The sequence below is a fragment of the Aplidium turbinatum genome, chromosome 6 (genome assembly GCF_918807975.1).
Source record: "Aplidium turbinatum chromosome 6, kaAplTurb1.1, whole genome shotgun sequence".
Classification (NCBI taxonomy): Eukaryota; Metazoa; Chordata; class Ascidiacea; order Aplousobranchia; family Polyclinidae; genus Aplidium; species Aplidium turbinatum.
Genome location: NC_137477.1, coordinates 8,830,053 through 8,853,294, shown reverse-complemented (window position 1 = coordinate 8,853,294; position 23,242 = coordinate 8,830,053). Strand labels below are relative to the sequence as shown.

The 23,242-nt window shown below is 38.0% G+C and overlaps 1 protein-coding gene and 1 long non-coding RNA gene across 2 annotated transcripts; one reads left to right on the top strand and one right to left on the bottom strand.

The window, feature by feature from the left end:
• Window positions 1–318: 318 nt before the first annotated feature.
• LOC145772722 (uncharacterized) lies at window positions 319–22,384 on the top strand. Its single transcript, XM_082584595.1, has 8 exons — window positions 319–471; window positions 1,723–1,875; window positions 9,569–9,718; window positions 15,043–15,210; window positions 16,297–16,413; window positions 18,778–18,864; window positions 20,529–20,627; window positions 21,341–22,384. Exons 1-8 carry the CDS (start codon window positions 396–398, stop codon window positions 21,472–21,474), a joined length of 984 nt encoding a protein of 327 aa, XP_082440721.1. The 5' UTR covers window positions 319–395; the 3' UTR covers window positions 21,475–22,384.
• LOC145772792 (uncharacterized) lies at window positions 11,521–13,367 on the bottom strand. Its single transcript, XR_014289323.1, has 3 exons — window positions 13,250–13,367; window positions 12,872–13,064; window positions 11,521–12,150 (listed from the first exon to the last, which is right to left on the bottom strand). It is a non-coding gene; the product is annotated as an uncharacterized LOC145772792 (long non-coding RNA).
• Window positions 22,385–23,242: the final 858 nt, after the last annotated feature.

The following is a 23,242-nucleotide window of genomic DNA, read 5'->3' as shown; positions in this document are numbered from 1 at the left end:
ACACATTAAGTGCCCTATAAGCATTGAGCAAAATATCTAAAGTTAAATCAGTTTATTTTGTTTAAATAGCGCCACACATAAACAAACAAGCAGAGCAAATGAATAGTAAAAACAATGCATTGAAAGTTATAGCTGTTGGTTAGGTTATGGCGCTATTGGGATAGTAGCGAAAGACTATAAGCGGTCATCTAGCCAGCAGCACCCCATAACAATAAATCTAACTCCACATTTATACACATAGGTGTATGAATGTGGAGTTAGATTAGGCCACTTAGGGCCTACATTAAAACTTCTTAATAGGCCTACATTGCAGAAAATTTCAACAAAGCAATAAATATTTAATAGGCCTACGAACTTCACATTATTCTCTAACTTTTGTCCGAATATATTCCATCATGAAACTGAAGTTGGCTTTTGTGTTGTTGGCTCTGTGTGCACTCGTTCCCTCTGCAATGCCACGGAACTTCAGAAGTAAGTCACCGTATGCAGTACCGTATTCAGTTCACGTAGCTTACAATATTGGTTATACTGTAGATATATTAAATTTCAGCAGAAAAAAACTAAAACGATTTTTCTTCTTCTGCTTTTGAGGAGACATTTATATTATCTGTGGAGTCTATCGTTACGAAAGCAAGCTTCGTGGCTAGGTTTATTTCAGCCCATAGGCTAAAGTTAATTAAAGTGCATGTTTTTACCGTTATGTTTTTTGAAAAACAAAAAAATATATGAAGATGAGTTGTTGAGTTTTTTTGACTGAACCAAAAAATAACGTTTCTATGAATGGAAGTAGAAACTTATAGTTTGTTCTTAACAACGGCTTACGTTCTCCTCATCAAAAAATAGGGGGGGGGGGAAACAAGCACCTTCTCGTGATCCCTCCCGTCGGTACCATATCTTCAAGAAAAAAAGATATGCGAAGCGAAGCTTGTCACACTCGAGCAAACCAGGTTCATACGCCATCATCAAAAATATAACGGTTTTTAGCTCGAATGTAGCCTATACTGATATAAGTAATTGCCAGCATTAACTTCAACTTTGCTCTTAGGACAGAGAAAACCTTGGACAGAAAAGATACTTTGGAATAGGTCTATACCAAAAATCCAAAACGGTGTTTGTTCTCGGTTGAATAACTACAACTTAACGCTTGAATAACAATATTTTGAAATTTACGCGAAAAAGATGATGCCCACGAGTATAGCCTACTTAATGGGCCAGCTACTTAAATTAACATTAAAAACCATAAATTGTGGTAGGCTACTCGAAAAGAAACAAACCATTTTACATTTTTTTTTAGTAAGTTATGAAATGAGCAGGTCTAGGTAATTGCTATAAAGATCGGCCACGGTGGGTTATCAAGAGTTTTGATGGTCGTGAGGGAAACACATCTTTATGCGATTAGCTCATCACGAAGAAGATTTTATTATATTCTAAATAGGTTTCCGATAGCGTACCTTTCGAATAGGCTTCAAACTTGTAGCCTACAAGCTTGACAATAGGCTACTGCATACCCGTTATAGGCTCACGACTAGGAAATCGTAAGATTTTATTTAGTAGGTCATTGCAAATTCGAAAACAAAATAAAGCTGTTAAAACATCACAAGATAAGCGCAGCATTATGCAAACAGAACTAAAAACTTTGTTGTTAAAAACTCAAAATCACTTTATCTGATGACAAACTGTTTTACTTTTCGTCAAATAAACTCGTGACTTATTTTTGTTCAGGGAACCGAGGGTATGGGTTGTGGAGGTGGCGATTACAAAGGCAATACCAAGCTAACTGTAAATGGTGCTTTACATCTAGCAAATGCTTTGGTGGATCTGATTTGGAAAACATAGACTCTAGCTGTACTAATTGTATTGCAGAAAAGTGCAAGGGTAAGATATTGTTTTCGGTGGATCAGTAAAACTTATTAATTGTTATTATTCGTTAAGTACGGGGGTAGGTGGGTAGGTGTTTTGGTAAGATGGACAGTAGAATAAGTTGAGCACGCACTGGTGTTAGAAGAGTTATTACAAAGCAAACAAAATTGTTATAACATCTAAACTAACTTAATTGACATTGCCCTTTAAATCACTCAAGGCTTGTAGTTTTATCTTTTTGCTGCTTTAAATTTTGAAAGACTTGGTGATTTGTGAAGTTATGTGTGTTTTTGAATTTTTCTGGACAATGTATGTTGGAAAAACATTTTACAAGATACGGTACCGTAATTTAACAACAAAACACAAAATATTATGTGATCTTGATCAGCAGGGCGGTTGAGAGGATGATTTAAGCCCGGTACCAATGAGATTCTAGAGCCTTAAATCAAGATACTTCCAAGAAAAACGCATCTTATTCAAAGAATAAGCGGTGGTTTCTTCAAGTTCCACGGATCCTTGGAAAGGTTACGGCCCCTAAAACCATCCCGGGCCAGGCCCAAAAGTACCCTCAAGACTCCCTTGTTAACGCTACTGCTGTTGATCAGACCCTGGTTCAGCTTTATTGTAAAGCTTTTTCCACCCATATGTGGCTTTATCAGTTCATAAACGTTATCAGAAAATGTAGCCAATACCTGATGAGGTCACGCTGTGTTGGCAAGAGCGTCATAGCAAATTTAGATTTATTGTGTTTCTACTATGCTTAATGCGGTTTCATGATATATGACGTCATATAACTATCCAAGGGACATTGATAAACCCGAAAAGTAGAAGATGTTTTACGAAAAGTTTGCTAAAAAAGTTTTATTTTAAAGATTTTAAAGTTTTATTTTAAACTTGTTTATGCAGGAGGTGCCTCTAACTACGATATTATATTTGTTTGTAGTTAAACAAAAAGCTTTCTGTAGGTAGTCACTGCTTGGGGAGACCCATATACTGGGTAGAGAAAACACACCAACCACCTTTTTTGCTTCTTATTATAGCCCTGATTGATTCATCTTCTTTCACAATCTAAAAAAAGTGTCTTACAAGATATACTTGACATTACATTGGCATGATGTGGTATTTGTCAGATAGCCTAGTTGCCAGTCGCTGTTTAAGTAATTATCGTCCTATGTTTCAATAAATTTTGAAATTTTCATATTCATCGAAAAACAACCTAACCTTTTTTTAAAGTTTTTTTTACCTTTTACCTGACATACATCCCAGAAATAGCGTAGGCTATACCTATATCACAAACCAGTTCTCGTACCCCATAAGGACTAAAAAGTAGTAGGCTAAACTAATGGTAGGCTATTTAGTTCAGTTGTTTTAATTTACAATTATTGCTATTATTTATAGTTGCTATTTCAATTCAGATGGTGGTTTAAAAGATTTGTAAACAGCTCACAGTTTCTTAAGCAATTTTATATCGATTCCTAAACGTAAGGGTTCAGTATCCATTTATTTCTGATTTCCTAAGTGCAGTTCTGTCCCCTTAGTGCTGCTAGCACCCTTCGTTAAGAACCCACCCAGATAGCCACTTCATCCGGTCCAGATCTCTACCAGTGGTCACAGCGGTAAACCATAATCTCTTCGTGGGAAAATTGTAACGTAAGATTCCCAAATCCGTTCGTCTGCATGCAATGACCCAAAAATAAACACACTTTCGAAACGTCTATTCAAAAGTGTATTCCAGTAAAATTAGCCCGAGGCTATCGAAATGACTGGTGCAACGCCGTACACCTAAAAACTGTCACTACAATACAAATTACTTGGATAAAAGACGGAACCTTTGTCCAGCTAGCAAGCACTAAGCCAACAGTTAAATGTGCGGCCAACTTTCAAACAATCATTTTACGAATGACCAGAATAGATAGCAATATCTCAAATTCACGTATGCAGTACTGTGACGCAATAATGAAAGACAATTATGAAGTCATTCCAACAGGTGTTTAAAGCTGATGTAATATTTCCTGTTTAAACAGGCCCAAACAGGCCCAAACAGGTTTGACACAATTCTTATGAACGCTGGTGCAATTTTGGCACATTTTCTAGCAACTTCCATGACGTAATATTCAGTAGACTTGAACGGTTTTATATGACGTTTGATTTGTACAGAGATTGGCCGTAACATAGCGGCCCCTAGTTATGACAGTCTAACATGGCATAACTAAAAAAGAATTGAAGGACAATCGTGAGCCAATGAATAAAACATACGATACACTAATTGTTTAAATCACTCACGTTTAAGTTAATACGCAAATACAAAGGGCATGCAAAGAATGAACAACAATACGGAATAATACACGACGATACATGAAATTGGTACCATAGGTACACGCTAAAATGACGCTATATACAATAGTTGCGATAATAACCGACTGTTCCGGGCTCAGACAAGGGTCGGCCACCGCAGACAAAACCAGGCTCAAACCCTAACACTTAGGTGTTCTTTACGGGGGCGAGGCACGAAATATCCCTCAACACGTAGTCTACTTTTACTTTCCCCGTACTCTCATCATAGTTGCAGACGGCAACTTTGGCTCTACGAACCACAGGCTTCCCTTTCCTAATTTGTGGAACTACCTCATGCACCCTCCCAAGTTGATACTTCCCACGTTTACCAATGTCTTGGAGAGAACCTACCACTACAAGTTGACCAGGCTCCAAATTCTCGGCCATTTTTAGCCATTTTTTCCGGCCCTGAAGACCTGGCAAGTAAAAATCGATCCATTTACTCCAAAACTGCTGAGAAAGTGACAAATTGAACCGATAATCCCTTCTTAATTGGTCACGATCATGTGGTTGCCCAACAGCACAGTATGGGTCTAAGTATGGGGTCAAAAGTGAGGCAGGGGTGATGACAGTAAAATCCCTAGGGTCGTCACTCAAAGGTACCAAAGGGCGTTCGTTCACGATCCGAACGGCACTGCCTGTGTACGTACGCAGTTCAATAAAATTGGGCTTACGAATTGAAGAGTCCAAAATGTGAAAAAAGTACTTGGTCATATCGGCCACGAAACCAAATCTACTCAGCCGAAATCCAGCCAAGAGATCTGCCAGAGGATTTAACAAATCAGGACGCGAAAACATTACCTCATTAACACAAGTTCCTCGAAATTCAGATTGTTTTAAAGCCTTCTTCCTTAAAGCAGCAGCTCTATCTGACGCCAAAACAAATTTGTTAGGTAAATCAATATCTTCCTTCAACGGTACAGGTATCTCAAATCGACCATCTTTCAACTCAATATTCGGTTCGACAAGTTCTCTAGCCAAAATATCATTGCGAGACAATTCACAGGTTTCATTTTGCAAAGTCAAATCCTGAATGACTTTATTCAGGTCTGCTATTTCCATATCACGAGACTCAATTTTACGCTGAAAGCCAGAGATGACATCCGACTCTGAAGACGTCTGCACTCTGCACACTTTAGCAACGCTTTCAACTAAGGGTGACTTACCACCACAAGCCAACCAACCGAGAGGAGTGAGTAAAGCATGCGGTTCACTGCGATTTTCACCAACACGTTCTTCTTTTGCCCACATCAAATAAGCGTTGTCGTTTCCAATCAGTACATCTACAGTACTACAATCATTCAAATGAAACATATTCACGTCATGAAAATGACGGAAACTACTTAAATCCTGCTTATGTGGTAAAGTCTTAACATCGTCAGCCCAAGCTGGGTTAACCACCGAAGTTATATCACAAAACAGTTCATCAGTCTCTAACGACTGGATGTTGAGTTTAACAAGTTCAGCACAAGTAGGTTTCTGACCAGCCAGAGTATCCATTTTAAACGACGCTTTATCATACGGTTTAAGACCAAGTTCGCACACCAAGTCACTCGAAACAAAGGTCAACTGCGAACCAGGATCATGCTGACAATACACCAACTTCGATTTGCCAGTCATTGGATTCAAAACACGAGCAGCAGTAACGCGGTTAAAGGCTGCTTTAACATTTCCAATCTTAACATTACGCACAGGAACTCTGGCACCAGCATCATCTTTACCGACCGAATCCAGAGAATCACGTGACGTCACATAAAAATCATGCAGAAGAAAATAGTGTTTCCTATCGTTGTTAGGCCCACACTGACGACAGTTGTTTGCATGATTACAGTCCTTAACCATATGCTGGCGCAAACAGTTCAAGCATTTTCCAGCTTTCACAATGACATCTCTCCGACCTTTAGGTGTCAAGCGCAAAAATTCTTTACAATTAGACAAAAAATGATATTCAACTTGACCACGTGATGAACAACAAAAACATGCCGGTATGTCACTACGTCTGGCCACACCGCCGCGCGGTGCGCCAACAGCAGTCGAGTACTGCGAACTCCCTGAAATCACATTATCATGGGGTTTTACCGACGTCTGCCTAACCGGACATGAAGGCAATTTTCCTTTGCCAAACTTTTTAAATTGCTGCGACTCACCAGAATCGCCCATTAGCATAATGCTAAAATCAGTCGACTTGCGCGTTTCCTCTCGTACTACAAATTCAAACAAACTCTGAAAGGTAGGTTCCTCAGTGCTACCATACTGATCACCTAAAAAGTCAAGATAACGCTGCTTAGCGTCAAACGGGAGTCGCTTAGCCAAATCCAAAACAAAACGTCCTTCTAATTTATCACGCTGACCATAAGCTTTCGCGTAAAGCAAACACTGCGACAATTCATCTTTAAACTCTTTCAAATCACTGGAAGAGATAGAAGTCAATTTGCTACCATAGCGATACTTTCTAATTTCTGGTTCTGCGAAAAGACCTCCACGAACTCCAAAACGTTGGGACAAGCGAGCTAATGACATTTCTATCCTGTCTTCCTCTGACAAGCCAGGAGTGTCGGAAACCAAATTAGCAATCGTTTGTGCAGCTGTTCTAACACAAGCTGCTTGCAACAAAGTCAAACGAGTTCCCTTAAAGGGCGAAGCTGCCATCAAGGCCATAACACGATTTTTAAAGAAGACAAATGGCATATTATTACCATCGTAACCAATCAAGGCCGCCTTATCGAAGAACGTCCTACTATTTTGGTATTCAAAAAAGCAATCCTGCTGTTGAGAACTCGATTTAGCGGGAGAAGACAAGCTATATCCCTTAAGGGGCTGAGTGGGCTCAGTCACATGCACAGCCTGATCACGATCCTCAAACACGTTAAAATCAGGAGACACGATACGCCTCTCACAACCACCCAAATTACGTGTAGCTGGGCGATCAGCAACTAGCGGCGCAGAAAACTTTGAAGGGGGCAAAGCATTACTGCTAATGGCGGCCCCGTGACCTGTACGCTCTGGGGGAGGAGTTCGGTTGTAATTTGCAGACCTTGGCTCTACAGCCTTCGGAAGACTCTTAGCCGCGGCCCTGAGACCTCCTGAAACAGCTTGAAAAGATGTGGATTGTACTGGTCCACTTACAGATTGAACAGGCGTCTGGAAAAGGTTATGTAAATTAAACTGTGATTGATGTTCACTTCTGGAATGCCTAGAAGATCCATTCTTAGAGCTACGCCGGGAGCCCACCTCTGATCGATATTCAGCTAATGCCACTTCCTTACGTTGTTCAGCCCTCAACTGAGCGTCTTTGAGTGCGAACTCAGCAGCTCTCGCTTCGGCTTTCGCGGCAGCCTCAGTTCGTACGGCCTCAGCTCTCGCGGCGGCCTCAGCAGCTCTCGCTTCGGCCTCAGCTCTCGCGGCAGCCTCAGCTCGTATGGCCTCAGCTCTCGCGGCAGCCTCAGTTCGTATGGCTTCAGCTCTCATGGCAGCTTCAGTTCGTATGGCCTCAGCTCTCATGGCAGCCTCAGCAGCTCTCGCTTCGGCTTCGGCTTGTATCTGGAGCTCCTCTCGTCTTAGCTGTAAGTTAATTTGTGCCACTATCCGTGACGAGCTCTCAGACATCCTAGTGCTTACATTTGAGGCGCTATCTTCAGGATGTATGTCAGCATCCAACCTATCTGAGAACTCACTTTCTTTTTGTTCGAAGTTATTTTTTAACGAGTTAAATTCGGGATCTACCCTATCACGAAGTTCTGCTAAGATTGCAGAGTTAAAAATTTTACTCAAGAGAGCATGGAAATGCCGTAATTCCTCTTCTAAAGTAGATAAGTTAGATCGAAAAATTAACAGTTCCTGCTTATCACTCAAAGAACCTAGGGCCACAGAAAGTTTCCCAATTTGAGTCAAAATATCCCGTCTAAGATGCCGGGCCTCTCGAACTGACTTAGCCTCATCGTTATTGGGTCCCTCCCCAGAATGGCCTGCCCGACCGCAAAGAACATCATCAGGCTTAAACTCAGTCGAGTCTACGGCGGTCGAGTCCTTGTCGCCACCGAGTGTAGACATATTAAATGTTGGGGCTAAATTAACAATTAAAAAAATTAAGTTACACAAACACACAAAATTATTAGGCTACAGTAGTTATAAAAAACTTAACTGCCAAGACCGTAAAAAATACAAAAAAGAATTTAAATGCACGATACCGTAGCTGTACGAGTATGTGAAGTCCAAACGTCCACAAAACTTGCTTGGATTCTTCCACTTGAATCTTCAAGCACAGATGGATTGCCTTTAATCTTCTTTCTTGCCAATAAATGTCAAAGTTATTTTTCTTCTGTACCAAACTGAGAAGAAATGTCTTTACTTTTTAGCTTAAAGTTCTTCAGTTGCCTACCGAGAAGAAATGTCTTTAATTTTCTTTGCTTCTTTAGACTACCAACCAATAAGATCTTCTTTTATTATTTCTTTGCTTCTAAGTGCTTCTTGGCCTACCAACTAACTAACTTCGTCTTTTATTTTTTATGGTCACAGCGGTAAACCATAATCTCTTCGTGGGAAAATTGTAACGTAAGATTCCCAAATCCGTTCGTCTGCATGCAATGACCCAAAAATAAACACACTTTCGAAACGTCTATTCAAAAGTGTATTCCAGTAAAATTAGCCCGAGGCTATCGAAATGACTGGTGCAACGCCGTACACCTAAAAACTGTCACTACAATACAAATTACTTGGATAAAAGACGGAACCTTTGTCCAGCTAGCAAGCACTAAGCCAACAGTTAAATGTGCGGCCAACTTTCAAACAATCATTTTACGAATGACCAGAATAGATAGCAATATCTCAAATTCACGTATGCAGTACTGTGACGCAATAATGAAAGACAATTATGAAGTCATTCCAACAGGTGTTTAAAGCTGATGTAATATTTCCTGTTTAAACAGGCCCAAACAGGTTTGACACAATTCTTATGAACGCTGGTGCAATTTTGGCACATTTTCTAGCAACTTCCATGACGTAATATTCAGTAGACTTGAACGGTTTTATATGACGTTTGATTTGTACAGAGATTGGCCGTAACAACCAGATCGGGTAGTCTACGGATCTGATCAGATCTCTACCAGATCCAGACCAGATAAAGTGGTTGTCTGGGGGCATGCCTTAGCGTGGGAAACCAAAGGTTTTGTTTTAAATATTTTTTTGTGAAATGCGAGAAGATAAATTTGGCAATTCATTCTTGCTTGACGAAAATTGTTTCGAAAACTAGTATTTTTATGTGAGTGTTTGGAGTATTATGTTACGATGATGTTTTCAAAAAATTCTGTTTTTGCAATTGCTAGCTAAAGTTGTTTTTATAAGCAGTTTAAAGTTTTATTTGTATTACTTTTTTTAGGGCAACAGGCGTTGACTTCTTCTCCCCAAAACTGGCTAGACTGTTTCAGTGAAACTTGGCAGGGTTCGTGCAATGCTACTTGCCCCGCATGGTCCTCGACCTACGACAATCGAAAAGCACCATGCATGACTTGTCTTAACGCCTGCAACCGTTAGTCATAAACTTGTTATAGATTTCTCTAAAGTTTAAAACCTATTGCTTTGTTTTTTAGATGTTTTGTGAAATACGTAGCTTACTATCTCAGTAAATAGTGCTTGTCCTAAATATCATATTTTAGCTAACAATTATTTCAAATTATTCTAAAAACTGAATGAGATTGTTTACCAAGCATTTAGTTAAATACGGTAATATAATATAGCCTAGGCTACGTTTTTCTGGTGCAAACTAAGCGGAACTATCACAAGATGTATGAGGTGATACGCTGCTTTTATTCGTACGTTTTGTCAACATCGAAATAAAAGCAGATTATCACCTCATACGTCTTGTCAATGCCGTTATAGCTCATTGAATTGGGTCAAACAAAAATTAACTATAAGTGCCGGTAGCCTATTAGGCTTTCATGTTGGTCATTGACTACCAATTGCAATTACAAATATTTTTTATAACTAACACTTCAATAAAAAAAAAAATACTTAGGCTATCGCATAACAAGTATCAAATTTCTTCTATAAAAAAGTTTGCGGTTGCCACAGTTCACATGATAGCTTAAATATTATTTAAACAAGGATGCCTTTCATCTTTTCATGCACCTGTTAGACCTCTGTGAATTTGTTTTGAAAGACAGTCGAAGACGTAATTGCTTTGAATTCTAAAAATAGTTAAGTTACAGTTTAGTGGAATACATGCTGAGCAATTTTTACGATTGGAAATTGACTCCTAAGCTCCTAAGTCATTGACATTACTTTCAGTGGCGGCTCGTGACCTTTGGTGATGGGGGTGCTGCAAATTTAGATGGCAAGTATGACATCATAATGTAACAGGAACAGACGAGCGCCGAAGGCGCGAGCTTCCTAGGGGCAGTGCCGGTCTTAGGGTTTTTCGGGCCCTGTGCGGAATATGCTTTTGCGGGCCCAATGACAATAATCCAATTCAGTGGCGTAGCTAGGTACTTTGAAAGGAGAGGGGCGGCGGTGGCGGCGTGATCGCCAAAGACGACAACCAGCGGCGGGGGGTCTGGGGGGCCTCCCCCAAAAAATTTTGAAAAATTACTTTGAATTTGGGACATTCTGAGAGCATGTTCAACAAAAATTTAGGTATGAATATTACTGTGAAATGGTGCTGTCCGGTGGCATAGCAAAAAGATAAGATCATGCTTTCTTTGGCATTTTTCGGAAATAAAGCTATGTCTCTACAGTATGTTGAGTCTGGATGCAACCTATTTCGTCCCCTGAAATCGTGTAACAAAATTAAATTTCGACTTATTTCGTCCCCTGAAAAGATCGAGAAATTTTGAAATGTTTGCGGCAACTCCGATCAGCGATTTCGGCTATGTCGTTTTTTTTTTCTCGATCTTTTCAGGGTACGAAATATTCAGGCGACGAAATAGGTTGAATTCGTTGAGTCTCTATGTTTTCTTGTTGCAAATTCCTTTGCTGAATTCACTTGTTGAATTTTTCCTTTGAAAATGACAAAATTACTGCATTTTCTGAGTAAATTGCGGGCCCCCTAATTTGCGGGCCCTGTGCGATCGCACGGTTTGCACATCCCAAAGACCGGCACTGCTAGGGGGGTCTGGGGGCATGCTCCCCCAGAAAATTTTGCACTTTTATATGCTCTAAAATGCCATTCCTGGTGTTTTCAGGACAAAAAATAAAAATTTTGAGCAGTTGAAAATGTGGACTTTTAGAACTTTGAAATAAAAAAATTGCTTTTTCTTAAAGGTTGGTGCAAAATAGGAAATCTGAAGTAATAGATGAGAACATTTTGCTCATAATATGAATATCAGTAAATCATTTTATTTTTTGTCATTAACGCATCCAAGACCAAAAAGATACTACTAACTACTGTACAACTACAATAGTCGATATAGGCCTACCAGCACGTTAATGAACGGGAAAAGGTGGCAAAACCTTGAAAGGTTTAAAACGTGCCTGAATAGAAAATCATGTAGTATAGGCTATGTCTAGTTAGCACGGCCACAAAACCCAAAAAACCAACAGTAAAAAATAAAACATAAACAAGCACAAATGTAGTAATGAATGACATCCTAATGAAAAGTGTTGTGGATTGAATTTGTCAGTTCCAATATTGATGTGGATGAGCACTCAGCAGTAATCATAATAATAATAAGATGGAGAAATAAAACCCAACATAAAAGAAACCCATCCTCAGGCAAAAGCCCGTTTCGATGTGGCCCAGGAGAGCAGATGTTGAGCTCTTTCTATGGTCAAACTGCACACCACACAGTAGCCTACGACGAGTCGACGATTGGGGTTTGAGATCCAGTTTAAGTTATTGTTTCTTGTCCTGGTGAGTGATGGAATGGATGAGCTGGTAGATGATGATGTCCTGATGGTGTTGATGAAGCTCTCATCTCCTTTGGTGTCGTGTTAGTTATGGAGTGTTGCGTTTGTTGTTAATATCTACAAACATAAAAGTACAGCACAAGCAGTCAACATTATTGTTAGGTAGGCCTAATCTTTTGTAAAGTAATTCGGATTTCAACTGGAATCTTTATAAGAATGCAAAAACAGCCTTTCTACGTTGTCTTTCTATTGCGTATCCGTTTTGTTTGCTTAAATGAACATTGCTTTAGTTTGTGGACAAAAAGTGACTTTGTATCACTCTATCTAATTGAAGAAGGAAATTTGTTCCATGTTTTTGCACCTGTGAATTCTATTGAATGCTGAGTTACAAGCGTTTTTGAGAAGTATGGAATGTTTAGAGAATCGTTATCATGGTTTCTTGTACACAGGCTGTGAACCTCTTTGACATATTTAAAACGGTTGGAGAAGCAATCTGGTAGTAAATTGTTGTGAAATTTAAACACAAAAACACCAATTTCCAGTTTGAACACAATTGCCCAATTGATACCGGGATCTTGCTACAACTATCATTGTTGGGGCAAAAAATATGATGAATTCAAAGCAGACTTTTTCTCCTAATTTACAAGTAACAAGGAAGTGTCCAACATGAGAGTGACAATCTAGCCTATACAATATACATTAGTTAAAATTATTTGCCGTATCATATATATAATATACATATAAGCACTGTTTTGTAAATAGTTACCAGTTTTAACAAATTCGATAGGCTTATTAATAGGCCTAACCCGAAACATTAGATTAATTAATCAGTACATACTTAACTTTAGGATGTCTTCTGAAGATTTGATTATGTGTGTCTGTGAATATATAAATACAAAAATGTTGCCATTGATTGTCCAGACATTTCTTTTTCCAAATTGGTGTTTTGCATCATTGACGAGTTGAACTCTCCGCTAAGTAGTGAGTTACTCAGTCAAGGCCATGGATGATCCAGCAAAGTTTTTCTTTTGCTGAAATACAAGATTTCTTGTGGATTGTCTGACAAATTTTATTATGATGGGTTATTTCATTACTATGAATAACAAATAAACAAACGACACAAAGTTCCTACAGTGGATGCTGCACATGCACTATAACTAGGGTGGATACAACTTAGGTAAACAGTGGGATAAACTACAAAACATAAGTTACTTACAAATAAACTGCTCCATATCAACTGGAACCAAGCTTATTTATAGACAAAATCCATTCTTCTTGTTTTCTTCTTGTTTTCTTTTGAGCAAAAAGGTAAATGACTTTGTCGTTAATGTCTGGGAGATAAAAAAAATTTTCTCCGTTGAAATGACGGCAAGAGCATTTAGTGATTACAGCCTTTCTTGATAGATGGTACTCCTCAGAAATGTTTTGATTCTTTTTAATGTTGAAAAGCAGCGTTCAGGCTCTGCTGTGGTCATAGAAATGGTCAGGGGGAATTTTATCAGTTTGGAAATTTCACTAAGAGCATCATTTAAATTACTTTTCTGAATAAATGTCACCAATTCAAATAACGCGGAATATTCATGCATGTCTGACCTGCTGCAGAATACTGCAAGTTCAGTTTCAAACTTTTCTTTTTCTATGATGATGGGATATGCTTCAACAGTTACTGCCACCTCATGTATGGGCAGTTTATTCTTAAAGCTATTGAAGCTTTTCTTGTTGAACAATTTTGCAGCTACTAATTGTTTGGGGAAGGAATATCTAGCCATTATGTCAACGCATATGCAGTCACACACCTCCTTCGCTTCAGCCATAAGTGTTTTTGAAGAATTCTCACAGTACTTTTGAGTTTCTTATCACAGAAATTGCACTTTTGAAATTGCTTATATATTCATGTACTTTCAACACATCAATATCTCGAGATTGCATTTGGTTGAAAATCACTTCAACATGAGGCATTATTTGATGAAACAGCTGCAACCAACACAGCAATTTTTGTAGGTAAGGTAATGCAAAATACCTGTTGCTTCTGAAATGGTATGATCAATGGTTGATGTTGAGTGTTGACTGTATTTCATCAAGGCAGAATTTTAAAGGTTCCAAATGTTCATGAACTTTATTAACTGTTCGTATATAAAAGTTCACATTGACAGCACCACGTTGCAGCCTCCCATGTCATGACCTATCCTTCTACCAGTCATCAACTTGCTGCACAAGTAGACTAGCACTTATAAACAATCAACACACAGCCTGAAAATAACAATGCAATGTGGAATTAATGTAAATATGGCAGACCCTGATCAGCAAAATGCTGATAAAAAATCTAGCCAATTAAGAAGTTGCGTTGTTCTTACAGTTACACCCCTAGATTTTTGACCTTAACTTATATCACAAATAAACAATGAACCTAGCTTAAATTTAATTAAGTAGGCTAAGAACGATAATGATAACCTAGTCTTAGCTTTATCGTTTAGTGCAGAAAGCAAAGCACATTAGTCTAACCATGTAACAGCATCAGTCGCAGCCACCTAACATTGTCCTTGAAAACGATGAAGTATACTTGCAACAATAGCTAGCCTGACAGGCAACTGCAAAATTTGCAGTTCGGAATTGTGCAGTTTTAAAGCAACCTCAGCCAAATATGACGTCGCCACTCCCGTTTGTTTTTCTTTTATAAGATCGCAACTGCAGAGCTTGCAGTTCAGAGCTTCCAAATATAAAACTTGAAAAATCATAATAATTTTTATAATTCAGAAATTATGAAACTTCTAGTCGGTAAGACCTATAGAGAAAATAAAAAAAACGTAAAATTAATAAAAAAAATAAATTCTGAAATGTGCAGGGGGTGCTGCAGTTCTGCAGTTTCTATAGACGAGCCGCCACTGATTACTTTATTGTAGCCTACGTCCCCAATACAGCAGTTATTGCTTTCTCTCGCTGCTCAATCGGTAGCGGTTTCCTCTAACAAAGCTTTACCGTACCTTGTGAAAATATATCACGTATTCTTAGGATGGAACAAAAAGGTCCCCATTCCACGTTGCAACTCGTTTGGTGATCCATGCAGCACATGTTATGGGGAGTCTGACTGTTACACGAAAGAAGAAGTTGGACAACTTTTTGAATCATTCTGTTTGGACTACATACGAATTTCTTGTAAATCTGAATCAGGAACTAAAGGTAAGCTATACATCTATAATCTGGAGTAGACAAGAAGCTATATTCCTACTGTAAATATTAACGACCTGTTTTAGCCTGATGCTGCAAGTTCGCGGTGGTAATAGCGAATTGCACCAGCTTTCGGAACACAGTTCCCTATAGTCAATAGTCATGTTCTATGACGAAACTTTCTACACAGCATTGTGTTTTGTTGAAATTGTCCCTCTTAAGGCCACTTGTTGGACCGCCCCTGCCAGCAGTGTAGGAAATTACATGCAGCCTACATGGCTACTACCGTAGCCTAAAGTCAACATAGGTTTATCAAGAGAATAAACCTATGTTTTTTTTTTGTTTTTTTTTTGTAACATTTTCTTTTTTTTTTATTTCCCCTTTATATCTTAAATTTTTCTGAAGGTGTTGCGACCGTGCCAAATTTCTTTCAAATCAATAACTTACTTCGGTCTCAAGCACGTTTTAACGTTCGCGTTTTGTCGCTTCTACCCTTTTCTCGACCTTTGCTATGTTGACGTGTATTGTTTTGATATGATGGTCAGAAATAAAAACAACTGAACTGAACTGAAGAGAAAAACGCAGATTACCCAAAAACTGATGCAAATGACGTAAGCCCCTGTAGTTTTAACTTAAAACATAAAGAGTTTCATTCGGCTGGGTCAATTTAAAAGTTTTGTACTTCAGGGGTGAGGTACCGTGATCTATCGTTATGCACCTAAAGCTATTGGCTATAGGCTACTGAAAAATTCCCAAATTGAAAACTAGTTTGTCTGTGTTTTATAACTATTAATAAATCAGTGAGCACTTTTGGTGTCTTAGTAAGTATAAAATTGACTAAAGAAACCCAATTAAAGTAAAAACGACAAGATCAATACACAACCAAAAGGTAGGCTAATGCTTAACTTTCTGGCAAGGGCTAATGCTTAACCTAGCCTACAGTTTAAAGGTTCACAGCAAGCGCCAAAGAAGAACTGAATATGCTTAGATTAATTACATATGCTATTTGTCCATATTCTTTTCAAGCATAAAAACGCTCTCTTTATTCTCCTATGGCCGAAACGTTTTTCCAATGACTTATCAGATAATTGTTTACAGGTTACAGCAACGCGTGCATCCTGCAGGCAATTCAAAGCCCCTGCTCCAGGTGTGATGCCAACACCACTGTCATGGTTCGACTATCTAACTGTGGTGGTTGCTTTGACGATTGCAAAGGTTAACCAATACCATAACACTAATAATTTTAAAAGTGTGACTGCCTAATTTTGCTATTGCTGTGCTCTGGCTGGGCTACGGTCAAGAAAAATCTTTATAGCTAATTCCAAATAAGCAAATAAACTCATGCTTAATGGAATCTGAGTGCAAACATCTGCAATAGTTACTGCTTAGCAAACATCCCATGTTGTAAGTATGTTACCAATCTTATAAGAGATAGTACCGTACTTTTCTACTCTGCGGTAGGCAGTGCTGTGTTAAACCCTTTGTGGGCCCCGGGGCCAGAATAATTTTGGGCCCTCTACCGTCAAGCAGACCTATAGTATTGTGTATACTTTCACTGCACCGATATGGAAAAGTGGTTCACTTCAATAGACTTTCTCACCAGTTTAGAAAACAACATAAGTGTCAGTAACCGCAAACACAGGTCTATCATTTTTCAGCTACACCTTTGCTGGAAATAAAAGCCAAAAGTGTTAACAATTTTTAATAAAAAAAATGTTGGCAATGGAGTATAGTCACGACGCGGTAATATCATCGTACCGCGCAGAATTTTGACTGTTTGAACTTTTCCGCTGTACCGCGCAGATAAAATCTGAGGATAAAACAAAAACTGCAAAAATTATTAATTTTCATTCAGATTTGGTCATCTGGTAACATTATTGTTTTTCACCATTTTTATGATTTATCTGGCAACACTACTTGTTCTGTCAACCGAGGTAAAAACATTGTGATTGTAGCCTAATTTGTAGGCCTAAACAAAAACAGTTTAAAGCGTTTTGAGAATCAAGTGTTCAATTATGTTTATTCAACATTATTTCCTTCCAAGGCAAAGCTTTCATTATTTTATGCAGACATTCAAGTTAATTAAAGTTTTTAGGGTATGGTAACCTTGGTTAGTGGCAAGAATAAACAGGTCACTTAATTGTGAAAGAATGATTTTTGTTTTGGATCAAAGCAATTTCAGTAGGCCACCATGCAACATGTGATATGTCAGGCCTATAAGGTATTTAAAGATAAGAGCAATTTCATGTGCAATTGTGCATATATTCAGAAAAAAGTAAATACAGAAGAACGTTTCTGCTGAAAGTACCCAGCATTCAATAATGGATAATAATAAGTGGTGAATGGTGGATAATAAGTGGTGTAAGTTATACAATTGCTGAAATAGGGCCTAATTTTTTTCCAAAATTTGCTTTTGTTAAATAGATTCCTTTGCATTTGATGTGCACTTGCGCAAATGCACTCTTATTTTTTGTGGTGCAGAGGCAGTGTGACATTTCGAGATGTTTTGCGTTGCAGTGTACGGGAAGACATGTGCAGTGCGGCAGCGGACAGGTTTTTCCTGCTCGCGACATCACTAGTTTAGATATTTATAATTACGGTATTATAAATGTTAAAAATGAAATGATAATAATTAAACTATCAGAAATGCTATTTTGCTTACACCTAACAATTTTTTGAAACAAAACGCTTTTGTTGATGAAAATATATTGAATATATATATACTGTATAGGTAAGTGAGTTCACAAAGGGCCCAACTGCATTTTTTTTTCATTTCACTTTTTGTGCTTTCAGATTTCTTTCAATCAAAAGAAATTGAATAACGGTATGTGAATTCGAAAAAGGGCCCTCTACTTTGTTTTTTTTTTCATTTCACTATTTGTGCTTTTCGATTTCTTTCAATGTCTTCTAAATTATACAAAAAAAAAACAGCCAAATTTTTCAAACATATCAGTAAACATATAAAAAATACCCTATCCATTATTCCATTGATTTATTTGAAATGGGCCCAACTACATCAATTACACTTCAACTTCTCCATATTTAGATATTATGCTTCTTACCAGTGTGTTTAAGCATATAATTATTATTATCGAAGTTTCACCACAAATGTAAATGACCAAAATAATTAAAACAGTTGTGCAAAAACACTTTGTGGCAATTAGGCTCTTCTTGAATTCACATATTCAATTGTATCCCACCTGTTATATATATGTTAAATACATTTCTGCAGATCATGTTACTAATGTTATCGCATTTTAACTTTCTTTCAAGATAGTACCGGTAATGGTGTTTTTAGAGATGTTTCAGTGTAGTAAAGGCCCAAATTTGAGATGCTTTAGTATAATAAGACCTAAATCACCTTCTTACTGGACAAGTACACGCAGTGAACTTTAGCAACTCAATTTTTTTTTTACTGATACGCAAAAGTCTATTATTTGTGGGCCCCCTGAGATGGTGGGCCCGGAGGCCGGGCCCCCCTTGGCCCCCCCCCCCCCTTAACACAGCACTGGCGGTAGGTTACCATCAAACAACTCAATTGGAATGTAAGGTATTTATTAATGTGTGTTGTTCTTTTAGCGGAAGACACTTGCAGACAGAGCTGTCAGAACAACTATCCCACAACGTTAGACTGTCCTTACTGCAATAATTTTTGCTCAATTCAACGTAAGTCGTCTGCTCGGTCAAATCATAATCTTTTATGCTGCGGAGTGGTAGGCCTATATTTTTTATTGACTTTTCACTACAGCCTTGCTGATGAAAAGTCTTAAAGGGATAGCCTACTAAAGGAAAAACCTGACTTGGCGATTATACACGTTCTTTGTGTTTAACATGCTACCATAAAACGATTTTCAACAAAATTTTGCCCCATTGCGGTCTGATCAGCATTCCGCGCGTGCTTTTGTCAGAGCTTTCAAAACGGGAATGGGCGTGATCAGCAAAGCGTGCGACTGTACAGTCTACGTCACTATCGGCTAGCAATCGGGCAATAGTCTTTACTGCGGGCGATTTAACTGTAGGCTATGTATGAATGTACATCAAAACATCAGATTTCAACATTAAAACATCAAACAGTTTGCTCAAAACACCACATCTGATGTTAAAACATCAGATGTGGTATCGTGGCTTTTGTTATTGCTGTCGATAGTGACGTATTCTCGAGCAGTGTTTCCACTTTTGGTCATTTTGAAAAAATTAAAAATAAATAAAACATTGGACTTTGGGCCTTTGCCAGTGCCATTGAAAACAATTTTTTTAGGTAAATTTTTTTGAAATGAGTTCTTGAATGTTCAGTTTATGCATTTTAATGCTTAATTCCCGTTTGAAAATTTCATTTAGTAGGCCTATGCCTTTAAAAGCAGAGATGGGCAAAGTAGCATATATCACCTATGAGTCAGATCTGGCTCGTATCGCTGATTGATAAGGCCGGTCAAACAGTTCGAATAGCATTGCTTGCACTAATCAACGCAATTCAAGAAGCCACGGCCAGGAGATCACCAGCAAATGTAGGCACAGCTTTTGACGCCAATCTGGTTGTTTGCGAACTCTTTAAAACTCTTTGGCCACAGGATGAAACGTTAGCTAACTCCCGCTTATAAGTGCCTAAATTAGATTTTATGCCGAGTGGTTTGGTTGGTGTGGTTTTGAATCTTTATCGTCTGACTGACAAAGGCTTAAATGTAGTAATGTTATGCAGAACTGCACTACACTTATTGTAACTGCCTGAACGCGATTTCTCTAAACACTTTGTATGCTACAAAGAAAAACAAAAAATATAGGCTGCCATTTTTTACATCAAACGATTAATTCTTGTAATTTTCTATTAGCTTTACACTACAGCGTATTACCATGTATTTTTAGTAAGCTATGCTATGCAATGCATGCTGCAGGCAAGATAGCCGATTATTTTAGCGGACGAGCCAATGTAGGCTGCTATATGATTGACAGTCGTTGATAGCTCATACGCTGTTTTGGGAAACCAATTCGAAAAATTCACATGACGATAAAGATCTCTGTGGTGCATTTTTTCGATATTTTTTACTCACTTTTAAAACCTATTGTTTTTGAAGTGAAATTGAGCTAACGCTAGGCCTACTCTTTGCTTTGCTGTGTGGCAAAAACAGCGACGATCTTCCTATATAGCCTAATCATCAACTTTATTTATTTTTGAGCCAAGCAATATAGGCTACCATCCTCAAACAACAAAGAACTATTGTCATTTTATCGGTGGTGTAATATAAACCAGGAAATGTGTAATATAGGCTACCATTAAAAGTTCCGGATTTATCAGATTCCATTCTATGATACTTTATGTGTTTTAAATCACGCAGAGGATAAAGCTACTTGTCAAGCGTCCAGTTCTGCGGCATGCGGTACCACTTGTGAAGTTTGCGATACATGCAAAGCAAACTGCAACGCAACTTCTCCCCGTAAGTGTTATCGTAGGGACATATAGGCTATCTAACAACCATGGCTGTGTAGTCGGATCTACAGTAGGCTAGAAGCTGGCGTGCTTTATCTCCCATTGAATTATGTACTTTTTACTACTTAGGGTACGTAGGCCTAGGGCCTACTGTTGCTCAAGTTACATTCAAATTACTTTAACCTGCACTTTCTTTTCGGGAAAGGGTCGAATGTGATTTTCTCGATGGAGCATTGACAAATTTCAATCAAAATTATATAGTTTTATATTAAAAGATGTTACCTTCTAGATCTCAACAACACTATAGCAGGACAAATATCTCAAAACGTAGCCTACATGGATCATGACCAAGCAATAAATTGAAAAAATAATCTATGCTAGCCAGGCTACTAAGGTTTTTTTTTTTATTTAAATTGTTTGTTTTTTCATTAGACAATGTTAATTTAAGTTACTTTCACATCATCTTAACACTTTCGCAAAAAATCAATTAAGTTATTATTAGTTTCTTTGAAATATGTTTATATTTTTGTTGTTTGTTTCTTGAGCAGTAAAGTTTTTAACTTTTTAGAGAATTTTAGTTTAATAGCAGGCTAGACCTTACCAAAAACTGGATCCAAAGTAGGCCTAAGTTAATTGAAGGCCAAAGTAGCTTAATGTCAAAGTAGGCCTGTTGTTACTATCTTGGGAAAATCATTTCTTAGAGTGATTTTTATTTTGCAGAAAACTTCGGCTTTCCCGACAACAACTGTGGATGCATTGAAAGCAAACCCCGCACTCCCTTTAGCCTTTTCGACTTAATTTTTGGTTACCTATATAGATATCCTACCAGGCGACCTTCGTTTTCGAAGGGGTAGCCTGCTTTGCAGCAGACCTGGCCAAGATTTTTAGAAAAGAGGAGCTGTAGTTATAAACACTTTTATAAACAATAAAGCGTATTTATCTTATTTAGCCAGAGCTATTTTGCCACATAAAACTTTGCCAATAGCCAGAAATAGGCATGATCTTGATCTTAAAGATCACAAGTGATCTTGAAGATTACTTTTATTTTGGTGGTCTTGATTTAAGATCACTTTTTTGTGTGATCTTGAAGCACAATAAGATCAAAATCACTCTAAGATTAAAGTTTACCAACTGGATAGAGGCATTTTGCTTAGAACACGTAGGCTACTGTACAAAGAAATTAGTGGCAATTACTTTACTAACATTAAGCTACTGTTAACATGACATGTGTCCAAGAAATGTCGATTTGAAGTTTCAATCTAATTTGGCCAGTGTTGCCGTTTCAAAGTTTAAAAAGTGTTATTGTGTTGATCATAATGAATAAGTCAACTTCCGTATATTTACGTTTTTACGCATATTGACGTATGATAAAAAATGATAAATAAAAAATGATAAAATAAAAAAACTTTGCTCACACTTCTGTTTTGTGAATTTTAAAAAAATATTTGTTTTCTTTAACCCGATTTTAGATATTTAAAAAGTTGAGAATGGTGGTGTTAAAAAAGTTGGACTCTATAGCCGACTTTGGTCACGTAAAGTGGTTTATTGCAGCAAATCAACCAGACCAAATTGTCTAGGGTCCACGTAGGCTACAAACAAATATATTAAGTGTGAAAACATAATAGGCCTATGCTGCCTCTTTTTTGTATGGCCTTGGTATTTTTGTTTGGAGCGGTTTATCTATCCGCAGACCTCTGAACGTTTTTGATAGCAGACAACGGTATCAAAGTTGCCAGATGGGTAAATGGTGCAATATATATTGATATAATCCAGTGAAAGTTGAAAATACTTAGTAACACGAATAAAAGCTTTCAATATGAACAACACAAAAACTTGATGAATAGGCCTATTGATGCAGTTTAAATGGTGTTTTTTTTGTTTTTTTTTTAAAAAGCATAAAACGCATAGCACTTTTGTGACTTTTTCGGTATTGTAGCCTAATTGTCCTCGGTCTTGGGTGTGGCGCTGCGATTCTACTCAAAACACGACAAAATTGATAGGCCTAGTGGCATCAGCCACTAATTTATTACAATTCTTAGAAAAGCGATCGATTAGCTAAAAGGTTGCAGATAACAACAGGTACAAGGCAAAAGCAATCGGTAGCAATACCAACTACCCAGTGATGGGCATTATCGGCGATAATTTATCGGCGATAATTATCGGCGATAAATTTTTATCGCTTATCGTTATCGCTTAATTATTTTTTCACTTATCGTTATCGCCAAAGGCAATATTTGATTATCGCCGATAATTAATCGCCGATAAATTTTAAGTGGAAAAGTGGAAAGACCATGAAAAGTAATATTTTTACTAGCCACCTAGTTCATGAAACTAAAATTAAAACCAGTTCTTCTTCAGTGCCTGAAGTGTGTGTGCACAGGTCGTTGTCATGGGAGGAGCACGCCCCCTGCAGCGACGGCCCTGACAACACAATAATTTTTAGAGGTGCAAATTGCAATGCAATGAAATGCATGCAACAAGTCTCTTGTTGTTTTGCTGCAATCGGCAATCTCAAGTGAATTTTACAATTAAAATGTAAGCGCACAGGCGGTACAGATTTCTTTGAAGCGAAGCGAAAGAAATTGGCAAGTGGTTTATGAAACTGTCGCAATACGAGGCCGC

Coding starts and splice junctions, on each gene's coding strand:
- LOC145772722 (XM_082584595.1), top strand. CDS start 396: ATGAAACTGAAGTTGGCTTTTGTGTTGTTGGCTCTGTGTGCACTCGTT. Junction 1,876..9,568: donor TATTGCAGAAAAGTGCAAGG/GTAAGATATTGT, acceptor TACTTTTTTTAG/GGCAACAGGCGTTGACTTCT. Junction 16,414..18,777: donor TTGCTTTGACGATTGCAAAG/GTTAACCAATAC, acceptor TTGTTCTTTTAG/CGGAAGACACTTGCAGACAG.